A 22,719-nucleotide genomic window follows, 5' to 3' on the forward strand; every position below is an offset into this window, starting at 1 on the left:
TTAAACTTTTTGCGTGTTAAGTTTTTGTTCTGTTTCAGCAACACTTTCTGTTTTAGTAAAATTTTGTTTTTCAGAAAAAGATTCCTTATTATAAATTACTTTAACAATGAGAGAACACGACGGGCACATAGCTTCATCATCACCAGATATAAGATCTGCCTTTGATATTTGAAATTGATCACCACAAGGACAGGGATAGTAATAAATTTCTCCTTCTTCGTCGTATTCAAAATCTTCGATTTCCACTTCGTCGTGATATACTGACATAGTACTAGTTTTCTAAATATCTATAGAACTTATAGGTTAACTGAAAAACACGTGTTCCAACCTCCAAAAATTAATAAGATATGCAACATATGAGGCATTTTCAAGGACAGTAGTATTATAAGTAACAAATTCCTAAAACGACTTGACTATTGTAAAAACGATTTAAATTCATTATTTAAATGAAGTATAATTATTATTTAGTAAGATTATAACACTTGCGAAGTTTTAATGGTATACACTTAAAAAGTACTTTACATTTAAATAAGACATATTTATCACATATTCCTAAATAAAGAGAAAAAGAAACAAAAATAAATTTAAAATCCCTTTTTGTTCGAAGATTAGGGTATCATATCGAAAATATGAAAAATGTGGCCAATAGAATTGCATGTCAGGTATAAGACTAGATATCGTCGAATCAGAAGTACTAGAGGTCGAATAATCTAATTGGCTGAGGGAATTCAAACTAATTTGGATAACCAATCGTAATGCTCGTATGATCGCAGAACCAATTAAGGTCGCGTTTACTAAGTAGTGTATAAGCGACGAAATTAAATCATTCCGGATCTCGCGGGATCTGTCTTCCAAGTCGTAAGGGCCGTAGAAAGTAGTGTCAATAAATGTGAAGAAAGGGCACCGGTAGTTTTACGTTTTGCATCGTCGTGTTTTTCTAACGTTAAATTTAAAGTGATTAAGGTAATCGCGAACTCCTTAGCGTATTGGTTCGTGAAAGATTTGTTAAAGTTTTTTAATTGTTGCGTATATGCAGGCGGAACCGCGTGCGGGCGGTTCCCACGCGTCCGTGCAACAAGTGTCAGACGGTAGCGGCCGATTATAACGGACAAATATAACTAATCGAAAGACACGTGTTATTATAAACACGATTAGTGCATGGTGTTTATTGTTTATCTTGTGAATATTTTCAATCCCGGTGAGGATGGGTTGTGCTGTAAGCACCACCGGAGACAAAGAAGCCGCTGAAAGGTCCAAGAAAATCGACAAAGATCTAAGGGCCGATGGCGAGCGGGCCGCCAGTGAGGTCAAACTCCTCTTACTTGGTATGTTTATTCTTCTAAATTTTCCTTAATATTTTATAAGAATTGAATCGTTTTATCAGTTGCATTATCGTATAATTATTTAAATCGATTTTATTCCTACGAATTTGGTTTTTATGTTTTTAATCAAGGAAATGTTCAGCCATTAGTTTATTGAAAAAGAGACATATATGATTTCATGTACATAATGTAATTGTTTTCTTCTACTTGATTATTAATATTCTTAAGAAAAATAAAATAATAAAAACAAATTAATATCATACGTTCTTATTTTAACGTTAAAATATTTATTATATATATACATATATATATATATGTAGTTTTTGATGTCTCACTTTGTTGCATACATATATGTCAAACCATTATTTACGCTTTTCCTTGAAACGCGCCGCGTAATCATTCTGAAGAGATGATGCATCTCTGAAATCCTATTCACTTTTTTTCTTTCCGGCAATTAACGAGTACTCAACCACAACTCAATTACTAAGAATAAATAAAAGGATTTTTCGAATGGCGCGACGTTGGTGCGCATGTCATATGTATTTCTGATACTTGTTGCATTCGATAGCATATATAATTTCATACGAATTTACACAATATATATACAATAGAAAATTAAAAATATATTATCTTTCTCGAGAAATTCTCAAATAAGAAAGTTTTTATTTAAATTCTTTTACAAGCTATTTTAAATTAACAAAATTAACGTTGTTACAAGTAAATAATTATTATTCAATAAGATTATACTTTTAATTCTTTCTTTTTAAGGAGCTGGAGAATCTGGCAAATCAACGATAGTAAAACAGATGAAAATAATTCATGAAACTGGGTATAGTAAGGAAGAATGCGAACAATATAAGCCAGTAGTATATAGTAACGCAATACAAAGTTTAATGGCAATAATCAGAGCTATGGGGCAACTAAGAATTGATTTTGCTGATTCTAGTAAGGCTGTAAGTGTTATATTTAAAAAGGGTAAACCTCTTATTATTTCTTTTCTTATTTTTTACAAGTAATACTAATCTTTTAAATTTATTATAATCGTGCATTAGGATATAGCTCGGCAATTCTTCACCCTAGCTTCAGCAGCTGAGGAAGGTGAACTTACTGGAGAGTTAGTGTTATTAATGAAAAGACTGTGGCAAGATGCAGGTGTACAACTTTGTTTCACACGCAGTAGAGAATATCAGTTGAATGATTCTGCTGCGTATTATCTAAATGCTCTTGATCGTATAGCACAACCTAATTATATTCCTACTCAACAAGATGTCCTTAGAACACGTGTGAAAACTACAGGAATTGTGGAAACTCATTTTTCATTTAAAGGATTACACTTCAAGTATGTTATTTTTGTTAATTATAGTTGTATTATTAATTAATTTTGATATATCGAGATGATGATAACTTAATTTAACAGAATGTTTGATGTTGGTGGTCAACGGTCAGAGAGGAAAAAATGGATACACTGTTTCGAAGGTGTTACAGCCATTATATTTTGTGTCGCTCTCAGTGGGTACGATTTAGTCCTTGCAGAGGATGAAGAAATGAATAGAATGATCGAATCAATGAAGCTATTTGATTCTATATGCAATAGCAAGTGGTTCGTTGAAACGTCGATTATATTGTTTCTTAACAAAAAGGATCTTTTTGAAGAAAAAATTGCTAGAAGCTCGTTAACCATTTGTTTTCCGGATTACAAAGGTGCTAACAACTATGATGAATGTTCATCTTTTATTCAAATGAAATTTGAAAATTTAAACAAAAGGAAAGATCAGAAACAAATTTACACACATTTCACATGTGCCACAGATACATCTAATATACAATTTGTATTTGACGCTGTGACCGACGTCATTATTAAGAATAATTTAAGCAATTGTGGATTATTAAGCTAAGTGTTGCAATACTCCATTATTTTATTAAATGTAAAAAAATCTTTCCAAATGTTGGAACAACAATCAATTTATAGACATGACAAAAGAGAGACTGTATTAAAACTGTAAAGAAAGGGAGGGGAAAACAGTTTATTATCATGTAAACACATGTACTAATCTCATAAGACTTTTACTTTGACATCTCATTAACATTTAGTATATCCTATATTCTTTTTTTTTATTAGGTATTTTTCCTTGCTAGATCCTATATTTTTTAACACAATATCTTTTTGTATTATTATCTATCGACAATGAGTCACTTTTAGTTTCATCTGTGAATTTAATTCCGGGTTAATGCGCGCAATATATATAATATATATATATATATATATTCATCAATATATATAAATATACATATATATCTATAATAATCACACTCGCGAAATTGTTAATTTATAATTAATCTGGATTTGTAATAATCGCTTTTTTTCCTCATCTATAAAAGGATAAAGCGCGCAAACGGAAGATCTTTTAATTTTGTATTAATTGTGTATTTAATATTGAGATCAGGATCTAGTTACCTATTAATCTAAGACTTTCTTTGCAAGTCAACAACGAATTTTACATTGATTTATTTAAACATAACTATGTAAGTTTAAATAATATCAATGTATCATTTCAATATGTGTTATTGCATCACAAACGAATGCTGTGTGCAAAATTAATTTAAAATCATGAAAGAATAAAACACAATCGTTATGTAATTAATAGTGTGCGACAATTTTTCCTCAAAAATTTGTAAACGACATCTTCGATAAATTTAGTTTTTTTTATGAAGGGAAAATACAAGAAACTCACATCGTCAATGACTTTATAAAATTAATAAAATTGAATGGAATGAATAATGATGTATATAAATATACCTAAATGGATTTACATATTAATATAAATGTCCTGATATTGAAATAATTTTTTATACTTATGACATATCCGTGATGCATTGTTTGAACACTGCCATTTGTTGAGTCATTCTTGTACTTTCTGCTTCTGATGTCATCATCAATTCAAAATGATTAAAATGCGGCTCGTGTGAGGAATCGTTATATATCGGATGTATTCATTTTTGTACATAATTTATTTGCTAAAATGGATTAATATGTTCTAACTAAAAGCATACTCTTTTCCGGATTTATGTTCACAGCCATTTACATTGCTTTACACATGATCTTAATTTTTTTTTTTGACAGGCACAGCGCTTTGTGTTTACAGTATATTTATATATAAATTTTTCATACACATACGCACATAAATTTCGTAAAACAGATTTTATATATATATATATATATATATATATGTATGATCCTACTTTGTATAAAGTATAAAGGGACTAACTTTATATAAATATATATAACTCCGTTTAATAGGAACACAAATAAATATTATCTCAATTGATATAAAAATTAAAAGACAGTTATATGCTATTTAGATAAACAAAATTTCTTTTTTACGAAACAATATTAATTCATAATTGATAATATATTCATTAGATGTAGCACTGCGGATTCATCTTTGCAGCTTAAAATATTTTTATAATTAAAATTCTAAACTATAACTATATATAATAATAATAAAAATTAAATATAGATATATTTCGGTGTTTTAGGAATGTTTTAATTCGTTTTCTACGGATGTAATTATTATTTGATAGAGAAAGAGAAAAGGAAAAATAAAAAATAAATAATATAAACACGCACGCGATATACCTATCGAATAATTATTAGGAAAATTTCACTTTCTTGTTAATAACAAGACATTTTTTCATTTTTCTAAATGTTATTAAAATTACACCAAATTTTATATTTTTTTATTCCAAAAATATTTTAGATTAATATTCGATCATGTGTGAATTATTTCGAAGAATGTTCCCAGTTTCATTAAGCATTGTCTCGTTGAAAAAAAAATGTAAATTCTGATGGAAGAAAATGATTAGAACGTATAAAAATATTTTTAAATGACCTCTCCAAAAATATTCTTTTACTTTCAGATGAAGAAAATAGTTTATAAGTGTGGGAACGACATTTTTCTTGCCTATTTGTTCAAGTGTCTTTGTGTTGCTACTTTACAGTAAGCAAGGAATCTTAATTTTGTACTACTTTGACAATAGCTATTTTTTATAACATCGAATAATATATATGCATTTGGCGGTATACAAAGCTGTATAACAGAGAATTACATTTTGTCTTAAGTTACAATGTGCATCATTTTTTTATTACCCCTTTTTTCATCATATATATATTTTTTTTTCATAGATAAATTAATAGCTGTTTTCTATTAAATTCATAAATAGTTTTCTATCTTGCAACATTTGAGATACATCAAGCCATGTCTCAAGCTAATCAAATCTACAACAAATGTCATGGATTTTGTTTATAAATTATGCACTATAATTTAAGCGCAGCATTGTATATCGTACCATTGTATCATATATCAAACACATTATATTTATTTTATTTTGGAATAATTCTCTAGTTCTCCCATAAACCGAAATTTTTTTTTGAGGAATTATTTCATAATCCTTGTATTTGTTTTTAATCGTTAAAGTTTAAGCCATTTTTCGTTTACTTTGTAAACAATATATAATCTTGTGATATATATATCATCAATATATATCATCATCATTATAAACATAGGTGTCATGAATAGTAATTAAAGATTGTAAGTATACAAAAATCTTATGGAACCACTTGAGTATTATTATTTTTTAGAAGAACTTGAACCAATGACATGGTACGGTAACAAGCACTTCCCCATTGATATTTTGTATACAGTTAAAGGACTGGTCCTAGCCACAAAATAGATTTGGAAATCTCATTACGATACAGTGAGAAAGAGTGGCTTTTATGGAAGCAAAAGAGAACTTTGCCTTATTAATCTCATTTCTCTATTTAGTGTCATAAATATTTATATGTAAGATGACAATAATACTCTAAATGAGGACTAATGTAAATGCTGTCTCTAATGTGGATTTCTTGCTGGAATAGGTGGACCACCTGACGTTCTTGCAGGAACTGGTGGTGGAACTGACGATACAGGCAAGCTAGGTGGTGCATGCTGTGGTGGAGGAGGAATTTGTCTTTGCGGTAACGGAGGAGGTATAGAACTTGGAGATTTGTTTAATGACTCTTGGGAAGGATCTGTACGTGGCAATGGCGGTGGTGGCCTAGTTGGTGCAGGATAATTAGGAAATCCATCTAATATTTCTTCGTAAATTGCAGATTCTGGTGACGATCTTTCCACTTGATTAGATTCGGCTCTATCCTTAACTGATGTCGTAGAAAACTGATTAGGTAATACGCTAAATACGCCTGCGTGCGGAATTTGTTTTCTCTCTTGGTACGGACTTTTAGGTGGTTGAGATGGTCTTCCTGGCGGAGCTGGCCTAGGTGGTGGTGTAGAACCATTTGTATTTCCTTTATTAGCCGATGGATGTTCAGCAATTCCTAATTGTTCTAATTTCGGCAAGGAAGTTTTTGAGACAGGCGAGAAAACACTAGATTGTGATACTGTAGTGTTACTACATATTTCAATTTCTTTATCAATAAGTTGCATCCAATTAGGTGACTTTAATGTTAAAGTTAATGCTTGACCACAGACATGTGTCATTCCTTTTTTCGCAGCAGCTAAAGCACATTGTCCATCTCTAAAGGTAACCCAGATTGTTTCTCCAACAAACCTCACGAGAATTACTTCGCCTATATGAGATAAATCTTGTACCAAAGCCATCATAACATTACTGTCGAATGTACTATCCGCATCTTCTGTCTCATCTACTGTTTTAACTATTATCGTTCCATCCGGTGGACCCAAATCTTCGATTACTTCTTTAAATACGTGTTCTCTTTGTTGCGATTCAACGCGATAAACTTCAACGTCAATAATGGCAATAACAGGTCTATGATCACTTTGTTTCAATTCAGCTCTGCCGTAATAAATAAGCTTTCCTGGATACCAGTCTGTAGGAGAATCTAGGGCCATAGTTTTTACAGAATTACCCAAAGCTTATGCAAAATGTTTTTGTTAGTTGTATTCTTTAATACTTACCAATGTCAGGTATCTGCTTTCTTCGTTTCCAAAGAACTCTATCTGTCCAGGCAGGTTGACGACACTTTTCACTGGTATCATAGTCGTCAGAAAAAAGATCATACTTGTACGTAGGAGGAAATGTAATGGATCCTTCCAAAAAGTTTTTGAAAACATTACCTTGCTCTTGTTGTACCTATATGAAAAACGAAAGCGTATAATACCTACAATTACGTAATTTGCATTTGTATTTAAAAAAAGTGATTTAAGATTTTTACTTTTAATTGGTCATATTGCATTATTTGATCAATTTCATTTCTCTTAATCATTTCTTTCATCTCATCCTTGTCCATATCAACTCTGTAATTAAAGTCTCCACACCAAAATACATAATCATGAGTATTTAGTGTTCTACCCATAGGAAATGTTATTTTCCTCGTTATTTCTGCGTAATCAGCATTGCGCTCGGTAACTTGAGATTGGCCAGCAGCAAAATGAGCACACACGAAACATAAAGATGTGGAATATAAGACACACCTTATAGCTGCCGCACCTTTGTTACCCGTAGCACCGCCTAAACCTGTTTTCACGCAGTCAACAGCAACATCTCTCAAGTAAGGAGCGTGTTCAGGTCGTATGAAAAGATATAAACAAACTCCAACTAATTGTTGATATGTAACAAGAACATATTCGGTATCTCTTGATAATACTTTTTGTAATTCTTCTGCCCAAGCTTTTGCGTTATCAGAACTAGCTGCCATAATATTACTAGCATTTAAATCTACTATTTCCTCAAATCCAATTGCAAATACATCCACTGGTGTATTATCATATTCTACAGATACCAATGCTGAAAATATTATATTGAAAGATGTATATATAATTGTAATATTAGATTTGATCTATTTAATTTATACTTACACGACGAATAACGTGGAGCATCTAATAACCAATCAGAAAGGGAGATATCTTTGTGTACTACGCTTCGAAAATGTTTACCACCATTAACATTATAAGTACCAACGCTTATTCTAAGCTTCATGGTTGTCACATATTCATTATATCTTTTACACATTTCTCTCAATACACTTGGCGGGGCATGTAACATATTAGATGCTAGCAATAATCTTGCTCTATCAGCTATCTCTGTGTTTAATGTAGAACCTAAGAGCAAAATATCAATGGCTTCCTGTTTACTTGAATCCAAAAGATTATTTTGTATTGTTCTAGCCGCAGATCTTGCTCCATCTAATAATTTTGAGCTTCCTTGTATTGCGCCAGTTCCAGCATAAATTTTACTAACTTCATTTCCATTATATATCCACATTTGACGAAAAACTTCCTCAAATCTTGATACCATTTGCTGTTTTTCGAGTAGTTTTAATAAACTTAATTGTTGCGCAAGCAATTCTAACGCAAAAAAAGTTTGTACACAGTTAGTTCTGTCCAAGCAATCTAAACAATTAGTACGAATTGTACCAGTTTGTTCAAGTATTACATTTTTTCCAGCAGCATAAAATAAGGAAAAGGACTCTAAGTACTTTTCTACTTTAGCTTTTAGTTTGGAGAGATTCTTCAAGTTTCCGCCTCTACACTCCTGGTGATAATCAAATAATATGTGTGGTACATCTTTATGTTCTGACATATTGTGATGTGTTTGAAATAATTGACTTAACATTGCCTCCCCCTCTTTACTACCAATGAGACTGGAGCCCAGAAGATTTACTATCACTTGTTGTCCATACCTTTGTTTAATCATAGTTAAATGTCTATCAAAAGCTGGCTTTGAAGCTTCAAATCCTCTGGATATTTTAACTTTATGCGAACCAACTTGTATTCCGGGTTGTTCCCAAAATAAAGGAACCGATCCTCTAGTTTGTACATAAGAAGTTACTTCATTATCCAAATAAATAGCTTGTTCAGTTTCCACAAAATTAGCTACGTGTCCATCATCATTAGTCCCTCTAACGTTAAATCTAAAAAGAAAAAGAAAATATATTAAAATAATATTTTATATATATATATGAAAAATTATATCAAAATGAAATTTAATATAACATTAATATACATACCTAGTACCTGCTCTTTCACAACTTAATCTTGATACAAGAACTGCACGAGCTTGTCTATGACCCACATAAACGGTACGAATCTCTACGCTGCCACACATTGCTTTAAGTAACCACTGACTCGTATCTACTCCATATCGTAGTAAATGAATGTGTAACATACGATTCCTATTTATTAAACAAAAACATATTTATCTTTTTATATGATTGAAAGTAAATAGTTTGTGCTCCTGTAAAATATATTTTACCAACCAGAAGAATCTATTATCGGTAATTGTCGATTTACTTCTTTTTTGAGCGCTAAGAGTAATATCAAGAGATTCTTGTTGACCAGATGTCCAAGAAAAATAAAATGTACCAGAGTTAAGAAATTTTCTAACTTCTGAAACACGGTCTTCATTTCCTTGACTATAATGTAACGGAACAAAATGTGATTGTGTGATTCTAAAGATTTCAGTTTCACCAATTTTACCAACTGAGAAGCAACCGGTAACAAGAACAAGATAAAGTAAAGTGTTCTCTCCAGCATTTAATTGTAGTACACCTAAACATCCATAGGCATCTAACAATTTGGTATATTGTCCTTTCAAAGATTCTGTTTCTTGAAGAGCTGTAAAAAAAGAAGTCAATGAAAAGCACATATATAATAATCGATTTGTTCGACAAAATAAAAGAAAACAATTAATTAAATATGAATTGCAATTCGAATTTATTAATTAAAAAAAAAGAAAAACAAGAAACTAATACGAATCATTAAAAATATCTTTTTTTTACGCAATTAAAGGATGAAATAAAAAACGTTTGAATACTTACAAAGTACAGCAACAGCCTGGGATTCAAATAAGACTGTTTCCTTATGATTTCGTCGTTCTAACAATAAGGAGTGTGGACTAGGTGGTTTTAATTTTTCGTATACGCGAAAACCTTTGCCCATCGCCATTGTGTTGCTACGATGTATTCCTTTTAAATATCTGACAAATAAGTTATCAATTAGATTCTATGAATGACAGCGCTTCTGTCATATCACTACCTTGATCATAAGCCGCAACTCCCACTCGAGATATATCGTTTGTACATCGACCACAAATTCAAAGATCGTTCGACCAATCTCGTTTTTCCTTTTTTCGATTAATACTCCAGCGCCATCTAATAGAATATTATTTTTACTATAGAAAAATCGAAGTTACGAACTATATATCGATTGTATTAAATTATTGCATATATATAAATACATATATGTCGGTGTATATATAAATATATATATATATATTTAAATGAAATTTTAAATAATTAACCAATCAAATCATCTTATATAGATAAATTTTTCAAATTATTAACAAATTTAATACATCTGGATAAAAAATTAATCTTATAAAAGAATTTATTATCCTTAATGTGTGTGTACATATATATATATATATATATATATATATATATATATACTTTATAAATATATTCTGCTCTGCATCAGTAGCGTGCGTGAAATAAAGTTATAGAATGATTTAAAGTAATCATAAAAATCCGTCATCGTAATGTACATGTTTAGCATTGCTTCATTGATCTGTGTGTGTGCGTGTGTAATCTGCTAAAAAGTAGTGTATTCTTAGCGACGCGATGCTGTATACAATACGAGTTTAAAAGTATATTTTAGTGTGTATGCATACATATACATTTTCTTCTTTAAACAATATAAAAGGATTAAAAAACTATAAACTTTTATAATTTCCACTAAATTATCTTTTGTTTTTTCATAATTCTTATAATGAGATCGATCAACCTACAAAATATATTTCTCACTATTCATTATTGTTATTGTATAAAAGAAATTGGATTATAATTATTTTAAATAAAAATAAATATACATATATATCAATATCTGAGAAAGATAAAAAAAAATAGAAAAGAGTAAATATGAATTCTTCAAATGTAAGAAAAAAGTGATAGAAACTTTAATGCGTAAACATTAATTACCATTGATAAAACAGATCTCACGATTAGTAATAGAGTTACCAGTGGTATATTTCTGTTTTCTCGTGTGCGTACGCGCACACGTTATAAATGAATACACATAGAACGTTTGTTGGAAAAAAAGTAATCTCGTTTTTATAAATCCTTTGTAAATATATCAAATAATTGATGTAAATTATCGTATAAAATAAATCTAACTATGAATTTGTGATATTGTCAAAGAAAATAAATAACAACAAGAATTCAAAAGATCGCGAAAATCGAGGAAAGATCTTTCAAATAAAGCATACATACTCGTTCGTTCTGTCGTATTGTATAAGGTTAAAGCGTGTTTAAAAAAAAATGCTATGAACTCAATAGAGGTATGTATACAACTTGCGTGTAATATATTACACGTTTTTTCTTCTTTTTTATGTTATTTTCTTTTATTTCTTAATCGTGAACAATGTTATATCTTTAAATCTAAATTTCTCAATGGATATGCGTTCTTTCTTTACCCATACTTAAACAACCTCAGCTGTTTGATGTCAGGTGATTTTGACATACTTATCTCTATCTACCTTCAGATTTTACTTGAATCATCTGTTACGAATAGTCTAGTAAGAGTATTGAAACGAGCATCTGATAAGTTCATATGCTAGTGTACGTTACTACTTATAAAAATTAATTATAATAAAATTCTTTTCATATATACTTGTCTCGTCTTATATACAACGTAAAGAGATATATAAATGTATATGTGTATATATTTACATATGCATACGTTTTTATTTGCTTATAGATATTTACCATGAGTTTTACTATTTATTGTTAAATTATAAATCGTGAGAATACACGATTACCTTATTAGTTATCTGTTAATTATACATTTATGACAGATTAAATCTTGATTAAAATTAGTAGAAAAATGATTGATCAATCATTGTAAATGCGTTATCTTATTTTAGAATTTATTTTAATATATGTCTAAATATCTTAACATATATCTATCTGAATAAATGTATTGTTAAACTTTCAATGCTGCTTAGGAAACTTTGTTTATATTAGATTTTATTTCTCATTGTGTATCTTTATAGGATACTTGGATAAAGTTGTTAGGGTGAATACAATAATACCATTTCTAAGGTTATAAAAATAAATCATTACTAGATATTATGCTTGTTATAATTTACTGTTAATGCACAAGCTTGTAAAAAGTTTTGGTAACATATATTCACAGATGCTATTTGTCTATTTATTATTCTAAATGTCATCTGTATTATTTGAGTGTAAAATAATAAAATGACAATTGTGTATGTATGTAGATGTCAGGCGAAGAATATGACAGTGAAATGGATTGTTCGGATTCAGACTGTGGAGACCCAGGTTATGAAGATTATTATAATGTACAACCATGGGGTGGTGAAGTAGATAACGATGTTGATCCCGATCAAAATAGAAGGGATCCGGAGTTTGCTGTTTATGATTGTTTAAGAGTTGACGAAGTAGAAAGGCTTTTGAATGAAAATGTTGAAGTACTAAGCAACAATCTTCGTATAACACCGTCCTTAGCCAAAGTATTATTACATGCACACAATTGGGCACTGCAAGATATAATATCCAAATATCGTACCAATGCTTCCAATTTATTGACCAGTTCGAAAATTAGACCGGTGCCTTTGGTGGATTCTACCTCAGGAACTAAAGGATTGTGTTCTGTGTGTGTAACTGTTCATCGTGCTGATAAATTTTCTACTCTTATGTGTGGTCATTCATTTTGCAAAGACTGTTGGTGTATGCATTTTGAAGTACAAATAACACAAGGTATATCTACTGGTAAGTTACAGAATCAATTTTTTATAATTTTATGAAAATTTAGATTTTTTAAATAAATTCTGTATAATAAATATTAATTGTTTTTAGGAATAAGTTGCATGGCACAAGATTGCGACGTTTTAGTACCAGAAGATTTTGTCTTATCCTTGCTCACTAAGCCTAATATGAGAGAAAAGTATCAACAATTTGCTTTTTGTGATTACGTTAAGTCTCATCCACAATTAAGATTTTGTCCTGGCCCAAATTGCCAAATAGTCTTGCGTTCGAAAGAACAACGAGCTAAAAGAGTTATGTGTTCTTCTTGTAAAACTGTATTTTGGTACGTATATGTTGTACTTATTATAAAATATTTAGAGATATACATATATAAATAATAATTATTAAATTCATGATTTAGTTTTCGATGTGGTATGGATTATCATGCTCCTACTGATTGTAACACAATTAAAAAGTGGTTAACAAAATGTGCAGATGATTCAGAAACAGCAAATTATATTAGTGCTCATACCAAAGATGTAAGAGTATAAAAAATAATTTAGTGCATTTATAAATACATATATAATTCTTTCATATTAATGTGGTATATTTTTCAGTGTCCAAAATGCCATATTTGTATAGAAAAAAATGGTGGTTGTAATCATATGCAATGTTATAATTGTAAGCATGATTTTTGTTGGATGTGTCTTCATAATTGGAAATTACACGGAAGTGAATATTATGAATGTTCACGTTACAAAGAGAATCCTAATATTGCACATGAAAGTGTTCATGCTCAAGCAAGGGAAGCATTAAAAAAATATTTACATTATTACGAAAGGGTGAGCCTTTATTATTTAATATTATTAGTATCATAATACCAATATAATGTTGATATCTATTTAAAAGAAATTTATTTCAGTGGGAAAATCATAGTAAATCTCTTAAACTGGAAGAACAAACTTTAGAAGGTATAAAGATGAGAATTAATAAAAAAGTCATGACAGCAAGTGGTACATGGATAGATTGGCAACATTTGTTTGAAGCTGCATCGCTTTTAGCTCGTTGTCGTTACACTTTACAATATACATATCCTTATGCTTACTACATGGAAGCTGGTCCAAGAAAAGAACTTGTAAGATATTATCGATCTACACTGATGCTACAAATTGATTCTAATAAATTCATATAAGATTTTAAATTGATTATTTATTTCTATTTTAATAGTTCGAGTATCAGCAAGCACAACTGGAAGCAGAAATAGAAAATCTCTCATGGAAAATAGAACGAGCGGAAACAACAGATCGTGGAGATCTAGAAAATCAAATGGACATTGCAGAAAAACGTCGCGTTACTTTATTAAAGGACTTTCTTGAGGTATAACTATTAATTAAATAAGTATTCATTTGACAAATGTCACAGATTGTCTCTCTTAGGTTTTTCTAAAATGTCAACATCGCTAGTTTTGATTTTTGAAATATGGATGCATATGTATAGTAATTATAGATCAAAACTTCCTGCGCTTTTAAAATTCATGTCTAGTAAGACATGATTTAACCACTTGCGATGGAAAAACGTGCACGCACGTCGTGATGCTTTTGTCGCAAAATTGCCAACGACGTGCGTGGCACACGCGACGGAGAATTCTTCGCCATCGCAAGTGGTTAATATGTAAAGAACAGTCTTCCTAATAAGGAAAACTTTTACGATTCGCAGGTTAAGTATAATATATGTTGAGAAATTATAATAAGTTAGTCAGAAAAGATATTTATTCTTCTCATTATTCGTTTCATTAAAAAAAAATCATGTTTCTTTTTTTCTTTACTTTTTTTTTTTGTACAAGAAAAATATAAAATAAAATGTCATTGCAAAATGGAAAAGTAATGATTTTTAAATATTAGCTTAATAATTATATACAATTTAATATATTTTTTAATGATCAATCTTCGTAAAGAAGATATGAAGGAAAAATAAATTGTTAATCATGTGTTAAAGAAAATTAAACAAACAAAATGAAAGCTTGAAAAATTGAAAGTGATTACTTTTTGTATAGGCTCCTTTCTATAATCAAAAAATATTTTAAATATAATTTGTATTATTGTCGCGTATATACGTTCAAAAATAATTATTTGTGATCGCATGGGATGGACTTTTAGATTTATGTCATGGTTATTTTTTTTATACCTTCATTTTATTTTTTAATTTATGAACAAGTATTTTTATTCTTAAGATATGTTGTATGTATACATAAATGACTGTAGCCTAAATACACCGGTGCAAGCGAATAGCACTGGTCGCTGTGTACATATATATGCTATGATGATGTGTAAAAGAATATGACATTTTTTATGATTAGTATTAAGCCATATGCAACGACAAAATACTTGTGCTCGAAGAAAGATTAGATGTGACTAAAAATTCACATTTTTTTAAAATTATTTAGATTAGGTAATTCTCTATGAACATGACAGGAAATGAACTTCGAAAAAAGAAAAAATATTCAATCATTGTTAAAAACTTTGTGATCAGTGCGCAAAATAAATGTAATATGATAATTGATATGTCTCTTATTAAGGTAAATAAACCTTTATAAAAGATGATAATTCTATTAGAAAATAATATATTAGGTGTTTCGGAAAGTCGTTTCGTTTTTCTTTTGTAAAAATGAAAATAATTTTTGCTTCGAGATTAAACCTAAACATTTCAAGTGGTCATAAATAGTTGAATTTGATAAATTTAACCTCTCATCGATGTCATGTGTTACTATTTGTCGGTTTGCATCAACTAATGCCATTATTGCGTCAGCAAAAAACGAAACGATTTTCCGAACCACCTAATAAGTATACCTAATTATTAGAAGCTTTCCAAATTTTAATATGATCCTTAATAACCTTCAATCCTTCATAAGTTTTCATGTTGGGCTAAATATAAATTATTCTTTTAAAACATGTGTATATATATATGTCAGTGTTAAATTATTGAAACCGTAGGTTTTATCTAGAATAGCTAAGTAAATGTTTTTCGGAAAGCATATAAGAAGAATTATATTATACACTAAAGCTGTGTGTGGCCTAGTAGTTTTAAAAAATAATGATGTTATATATAAATTATAAGAGGTGAGTAATTAAAGCTTGAATTTGAAATTTAATGGGCCGGGTCAAGCAATGGTTGAAAATCCCGCATCATCATAGGGCCGGCGAATAAATGAGCATTTTAATTTTTCTTGATATTTTTAACTCCTTAAAAAACAAAAATATTTTTTAAAAGAAAAATAATAGTAAAAAAAGAAATGAAGTTCCTTCGTTGAAAGCCCTCTTGAGTTATGGCGCGATATATATAATCCATTTTGTATAGCAAATTTGGATTACATTACGCCTTGAAAACATCCATCTTTGCTTTGACCAATACTCTTCCAACCTAATTTCTCGAGAATAAATCAGCCAAAGCAGCTTCCCCTTTAACAATCGAGAAATACGGTGGAGGCTTGTAACAATCAAGCTACGACACTTTCTGTCTAAGGGTCCAGGGACTTTCCTCAGAGAAAACTGAGTCACTAAGAACTCCGTAAGTATCTCCGAAGTTTCACACAGAAGAACCTCAAAATTTTAATTTTGAAAGTTGTATATATTTGAACAGAACGTACATGACCACTTGCGAGAAAATTATTAGTTTCTTATTTGTCCGTAGATGTCATTCAAACCATAAACTTTTTAAACGAAAGGTGGGAAGGTGCCCTTTGAGTCTGAAAAAAATTCCCCACTCCGATTACACCAAATGTAAATGTTCCTACAAATTCTAGAGGGCAGCTCAAGAAAAGAAGATTTCGACCACTAAGCGAATGATTAATAAGAGACCAAGAGAACCAATTACCTTCATTCTTTTTGTTATGCTCAACTTGTGGCGTCCCGCACCTGTTCGATGCTGACACCCCATGGTTGACTATCCGTAGCTCCGATGTCTTGCATGTAGCGGTACGACCGAAGGTCGCGTCCTCTAAAGTTACTAGAAGGCTAGGGAACCATGCTAACAAGTAGTGGTCACCAGACTAGTACAGTCTGTGCGTAGCGGTTGGGAAGTGTACAACTAAGGAAAGCAAGTCGCATCCTAACAATAAAAATCATAAAACAAAATTCAGTCTAATATTATCTTTACTCTAGAGAAACCCTCTACAGTAAATTGGTGCCGAAACCCGGAAACGTCCGCGTAAAAAAAAATAAAAATATAATACAAAAACTAAAATAGAAAAAATAATAAAAAGAAGAACAATGGCGCAACCAACCAGCGAAGCCGACGTGACCCGTGCCGATACATACACAAAGGAAATCAACGCCAGTGAGTTAAGAAATGTAACGCTTCCAGCTTTTTGGAAAAAGGAACCAAATTTATGGTTCGTAACAAAGGAAATCAACGCCAGTGAGTTTAGAAATGTAACGCTTCCAGCTTTTTGGAAAGAGGAACCAAATTTATGGTTCGTAATGTTGGAAAAGGAATTCACGGCGTATAACGTTAAATCGGATGCCGTAAAGTTTTCAGCGGTGATAAGGAATTTGGATACCACGCTGATAAGAGAGGTACACGACATCTTAGCATCCCCCCCGAGCAATGTACGTATACACATTTAAAGGAAGCCTTAATACACAGACTAACTAAATCCGACGAACAACGGCTAAGGCGATTGTTAATGGGAATTGAGTTAGGAGACAAAAAACCGTCCGAACTTTGGAGAGAAATGAAACGCCTAGCAGGTGATAGTGTTAGCGAAAAAATGCTCCTAACGTTATGGATGCAAAGGATGCCAACCAGGGTACAAGAGATCCTCACCATTGCAGACGAAAATACGTCACCCGCAAAGTTAGCGGAAATGGGTGATAAGATCCTCGAGAGAGAGCGTCTGCCGGAAACGGCCGCCATTTCGGAAGCAGCGCCAGTAGGAAAGGCCGCTCAAGCAACAACCAATCACGAGGTAGCAGAATACATGCGGGAAATCGCGCAACTAACGAAGGAGATAAAAAACCTAATGCGCGGCAGAAGAAAGTACCGAAGTTTCCGCGGAAGATTCCGAAGTCGAAGCCGATCGTCAAGCAAACACCGAAACAATGACGGCCTATGTTACTACCACTGGAAATTCGCGGAACAATCGTGGAAGTGCAGATCCCCGTGCAAGTGGACAGGCCCGGATAAAAGAAAGCCTTCGGAAAACTAATGCAAGCGTCTCAAATAGAGGCAGTTGACGACGCGACGAGAAACCTGCGCCTCATGGTAAATGATAGGAAAACAGGAGCATGTTTTCTGATAGACACTGGTGCAGACGTCTCAGTGATTCCACGTACTTCGATAAGTGAAACCAAAGACAATACGTGTAAGTTATATGCGGCAAATGGTGCAGAAATAGATACATTCGGAAAGAAACTTTTAAACTTAAATCTTGGACTTCGTCGAGATTTTTCATGGAGATTCATTATAGCGAATGTTTCTAAAGCAATAATAGGCGCCGATTTCTTACATTTTTATAACTTACTACCAGATTTAAGAAACAAAAAATTGTTGGACGGCAATACATTGCTTTCTAGGAAAGCAGAATTAGTAAATATTGACGTTCCAACCATTTTGACCATTAATTGCAATAGTCCGTATTTAGAATTTTTTAGGGAGTACGCAGATTTAACTAAACCAACTTCAAGGAAACCCATCAGCCACACGGTGAAACATTATATTACCACAAAAGGTCCTCCAATAGCAGAGAGAGCAAGAAGACTAAATCCGGAAAAACTGCGAATCGCACAAGCCGAATTTCAGCAACTAGTCAACGAAGGAATCTGTCGCCCGTCCAAGAGTCAATGGGCGAGCCCTCTGCATATGGTACCAAAGAAAAATGGCGAATGGAGGCCATGTGGAGATTACAGGCGATTGAATAGCGTTACGGTACCAGACAGGTACCCCATTCCACATGTACACGACGTCACGCAACAATTCCGTGACTGTAATATATTTTCCACAATAGACTTGTCTAGAGCATATCACCAAATTCTGTTGGCTGAAGAAGACATAGAAAAAACAGCGGTAATTACACCGTTTGGTTTGTTCGAATACACAGTAATGCCCTTCGGTTTATGTAACGCGGCGCAAACATTCCAAAGGTTTATGAACATAGTATTAAGCAAATTAGATTTTTGTGCCTGTTACATAGATGATATAATTGTAGCGTCTAAAAATAAGGAATCCCATGAAAAACATCTGCGTGCAATATTTGATAGACTTAGGCAATATGGACTAACAATAAACATTTCAAAGTGCAATTTTTTTCAAAATAGCGTTTCCTTGGGGTAGTAAATTTTTATAGGAGGTTCTTACCAAAGGCTGCAGAATGGCTTGACCCACTTAACAAATATATGGTAGGTGCCAAGAAGCACGACAAAAGACTGATAGAATGGAATCAAGCAGCGGAAGAAGCTTTCAAAAAAGCCAAAGAAGCAATTGCCACAGCAACGTTATTGGCATACCCAAAAGAGAAAGCAGTATTAAAATTAAAGACTGATGCTTCCGATAACGCAATTGGAGCAGTTTTAGAACAATTCTGCGATAACAAATGGGAACCACTAGGATATTTCTCAAGGAAACTAGAAAAAGCGCAAATTAGATATAGTGTGTATGATAGGGAATTATTAGCTATCTATAAAAGCCTAAAGTTTTTTAGATATTTTGTCGAAGGAAGAGAATTAATAATAGAGACTGACCATAAACCACTGTCATACGCTTTTAAGCAAAATACGGACAAAGCAAGCCCAAGACAAGCCAGACAGTTGGATTACGTAGGACAGTTTACTTCCAAAATTGTTTACGTTGCTGGAAAAGACAATGTGGCAGCAGACGCTATGTCAAGACTGGAAACCATAGACATGCCAGTCCTAGTATCAACAGAAGAGCTAATGGCAAAGCAACAAGAGGATGACGAACTAAAGAATATTTTGGCAGAAGAAAAATGGAACCTGCAAAAGATTTTCCTCGATAGCTCTGATAAATATATTTATGGCGACATAGTAGGAAAAAGCATAAGACTATACGTTCCAGTCTCTTTACGGAGGCAGATTTTTAAGAACGTACACAATTTGTCACATCCCAGCGGCAGAGTAACAAAACACCTTATAGGAAAAAGCTTCATGTGGCCAAAAATGAACAAAGATATTGCAGAATGGTCAAGTACATGTTTAGCATGCCAAAAGTGCAAAATAAGCCGTCATAACAAACAGGTACCTTCGAAAATAGAAGTACCACAAGGACGTTTCGAACATGTACACATAGATATAATAGGTCCATTACCAACGATTAAAAATATGAGATACTGCCTAACTATGATCGATAGGTTTACTCGATGGCCAGAAGCAATTCCAATGCCAGATACCTCAGCAGATACAGTGGCAACAACATTCTATTCGCAGTGGATTTCAAGATTTGGTTCTCCTATTACAATTACAACTGATCAAGGAACACTATTTGAAAGTCAACTATTTGAAACGTTAACCAAATTAGTCGGAGCGAAAAGAATTAGAACAACAGCATATCACCCTGCATCAAATGGAATGATAGAAAGATGGCATAGATCACTTAAAGCAGCAATAATGTGCCATGAAGAAAAAGACTGGGTAGGAATACTACCAACTCCTTGGTCTACGCACAAGTCTAAAGGAAGATATAAAAGCTTCAGCTGCGGAATTGGTATATGGTGAAAACATCAGACTACCAGGAGAATTTTTCCTCAGCGAAGAACTATTACAAGATCCACACATATTCTTAGAAAAATTAAGACAACATATAAGGCAAATCAGACCGATACCCACAGCACACCATACCAAAAAGAAACATTTTATTCAGGATAGGTTGTATACATGTACGCACATATTTTTAAGAGTCGACGCTGTAAAAAAACCATTAGAAGCGCCTTACGAAGGTCCATACGAAATTATACAAAGAATTACAGATAATATTTTCAAAATTAACTATAAAGGAAAACATATAAATGTATCTATAGAAAGACTAAAACCAGCGTTCGTCGAAAAAGATTGCAATACCGATTCGTATGTACCAATTAAAACTTATTAAGTTAGGATAGAGATAATGCAATATTTTTATATATCTTTATATATTTTTATATACTTGTAAACATCCATAATTTTAAGTTTCGCATTTTTATGTAATAAGAAAAATGCTCCGAAGGGAGTAATGTAGCGGTACGATCGAAGGTCGCGCCCTCTAAAGTTACTAGAAGGCTAGGGAACCACGCTAACAAGTAGTGGTCACCAGACTAGTACAGTCTGTGCGTAGCGGTTGGGAAGTGTACAACTAAGGAAAGCAAGTCGCATCCTAACAATAAAAGTCATAAAACAAAATTCAGTCTAATATTATCTTTACTCTAGAGAAACCCTCTACATGCACCAGGGTGGTGCCGACATCTCGCGGCTGCCAGCGCCAAGTTCGGCAGACGTACCCGAAAACTACTAGAGGTGCGCGTGTCTTGCAGCGACACTTTCTGCCTCGGTTTTGTAACCAAACCATGATGTAGAGGCGGCCGATTGGTCAGAACTCGCGGCGTAATTGCGCCTGGGAATCTGATTGGTCGGGCCTAATAACGAACATCCCGGATCATCTCCTCGCTTCTCGGAGATCATCGATCCAACGGATTTCTCGACAAGAGTTCGATATCACTCGCCAAGCTTATCAGTCGACTGCGCTTGCTCTCTCTTCCGTATCAATTTATCATTCTGTATCTCGTTGTGCGTGTGTGTATAAATTCTGTATTTTGTTGAATAAAATCTATTCTGAGAGATCGCAAATAAAAAAGGTGAAATCCCTTGTTATGTCCGCTTCCTCATTGGTCGTTAAAGTGGTCAGTAACTAGCCATTCGGCCCGCGGACATTGGATTTTCCACAAACTAATCAACACTGTCATTCTGATCCATCCGTACCATAATTTGTAAAAAAAAAACAACCAGGACGCTTATACCAATCATTATGCATATGTGCTAAAGCCTAGTATCGGAAGATTAACGAAGTGAATAATTTATTAATTTAATTTATTAATTTAGTCTATCAATATATAAATTTAGCACGATTTAAAAATTTTAAAATGCATAACGCATTTTGCATTTAAACGACGTTATTGGTTCCAATGGGCTTATGGGAAATTTCCAAGTGCATGAGATCACGTGACTCGTTGCATTCAGCTCTCAATTTCGGCTGCCATTTTACCTTCTAGTTATCTTTCTTCCTGTTTTTAATTCATGTAGCCTAGTTCCTTCTCTTTTTGTAAATTAGTAAGGTTAATACTAGCCACATGAGGCCACATGGTCGGTTGATCATATATTTAGTCGTAAGTAAACATTGTTCATTAGTATTTTATGTGAAAAAATTAATGTGTAATATTTCTTTTTTGATTTTAAAAAACGCGTTTATTTTTTAAATTTAGGTATCTCTAAAAATAATTTTAATTTTTTGAAGACAGCAAGTGAAAAAGTAAATTATATATAACTACTAGGGGTGCTCCGGCCACGCGTTGCTGTGGCTAATAAATATATAGATAGATCTGAATCTACGCACATAAAATTTGTCTTCTTTTTCTCT

General features: G+C 32.3%; 4 protein-coding genes and 1 non-coding gene across 8 annotated transcripts; 2 read left to right on the forward strand and 3 right to left on the reverse strand.

Moving 5' to 3' along the window:
* Window positions 1-508, reverse strand: Dph3 (Diphthamide biosynthesis 3). Its single transcript, XM_089172178.1, has one exon. It carries the CDS (start codon window positions 265-267, stop codon window positions 1-3), a length of 267 nt encoding a protein of 88 aa, XP_089028304.1. The 5' UTR covers window positions 268-508.
* A 303-nt stretch (window positions 509-811) lies between these two features.
* On the forward strand, window positions 812-5,452 carry Galphai (G protein alpha i subunit). 2 transcript variants are annotated; one of them, XM_015316112.2, is made up of 4 exons: window positions 812-1,325; window positions 2,091-2,275; window positions 2,375-2,661; window positions 2,740-5,452. In XM_015316112.2, exons 1-4 carry the CDS (start codon window positions 1,205-1,207, stop codon window positions 3,215-3,217), a joined length of 1,071 nt encoding a protein of 356 aa, XP_015171598.1. In that variant the 5' UTR covers window positions 812-1,204; the 3' UTR covers window positions 3,218-5,452. The 2 variants fall into 2 exon arrangements, with proteins under 2 accessions (XP_015171598.1, XP_089028311.1); XM_089172185.1 differs by lacking the exon at window positions 812-1,325 and adding an exon at window positions 1,663-1,846.
* On the reverse strand, window positions 4,313-16,991 carry Synj (synaptojanin). Of its 2 annotated transcripts, XM_015316114.2 has the most exons (9): window positions 16,975-16,991; window positions 10,376-10,491; window positions 10,159-10,316; window positions 9,598-9,955; window positions 9,349-9,513; window positions 8,198-9,252; window positions 7,555-8,126; window positions 7,298-7,472; window positions 4,313-7,221 (listed from the first exon to the last, which is right to left on the reverse strand). In XM_015316114.2, the coding sequence occupies exons 3-9, from the start codon at window positions 10,283-10,285 to the stop codon at window positions 6,212-6,214; spliced, it is 3,462 nt and encodes a 1,153-aa protein (XP_015171600.1). In that variant the 5' UTR covers window positions 10,286-10,316; window positions 10,376-10,491; window positions 16,975-16,991; the 3' UTR covers window positions 4,313-6,211. The 2 variants fall into 2 exon arrangements, with proteins under 2 accessions (XP_015171600.1, XP_015171601.1); XM_015316115.2 differs by lacking the exons at window positions 10,376-10,491; window positions 16,975-16,991 and having other exon boundaries at window positions 4,313-7,209; window positions 10,159-10,369.
* ari-2 (E3 ubiquitin-protein ligase ari-2) lies at window positions 10,780-15,663 on the forward strand. Of its 2 annotated transcripts, none has more exons than XM_015316116.2 (7): window positions 10,780-11,675; window positions 12,618-13,128; window positions 13,216-13,447; window positions 13,526-13,643; window positions 13,722-13,946; window positions 14,027-14,239; window positions 14,332-15,663. In XM_015316116.2, the coding sequence occupies exons 1-7, from the start codon at window positions 11,661-11,663 to the stop codon at window positions 14,485-14,487; spliced, it is 1,470 nt and encodes a 489-aa protein (XP_015171602.1). In that variant the 5' UTR covers window positions 10,780-11,660; the 3' UTR covers window positions 14,488-15,663. The 2 variants fall into 2 exon arrangements, with proteins under 2 accessions (XP_015171602.1, XP_015171605.1); XM_015316119.2 differs by lacking the exon at window positions 10,780-11,675 and adding an exon at window positions 11,932-11,955.
* Window positions 16,399-16,701, reverse strand: LOC149032655 (RNase MRP). Its single transcript, XR_016176535.1, has one exon.
* Window positions 16,992-22,719: the final 5,728 nt, after the last annotated feature.

Source organism: Polistes dominula, unplaced genomic scaffold, assembly GCF_049000335.1.
Source record: "Polistes dominula isolate Pdom_NZ unplaced genomic scaffold, Pdom_raw_medaka contig_73, whole genome shotgun sequence".
Taxonomy (NCBI): Eukaryota; Metazoa; Arthropoda; class Insecta; order Hymenoptera; family Vespidae; genus Polistes; species Polistes dominula.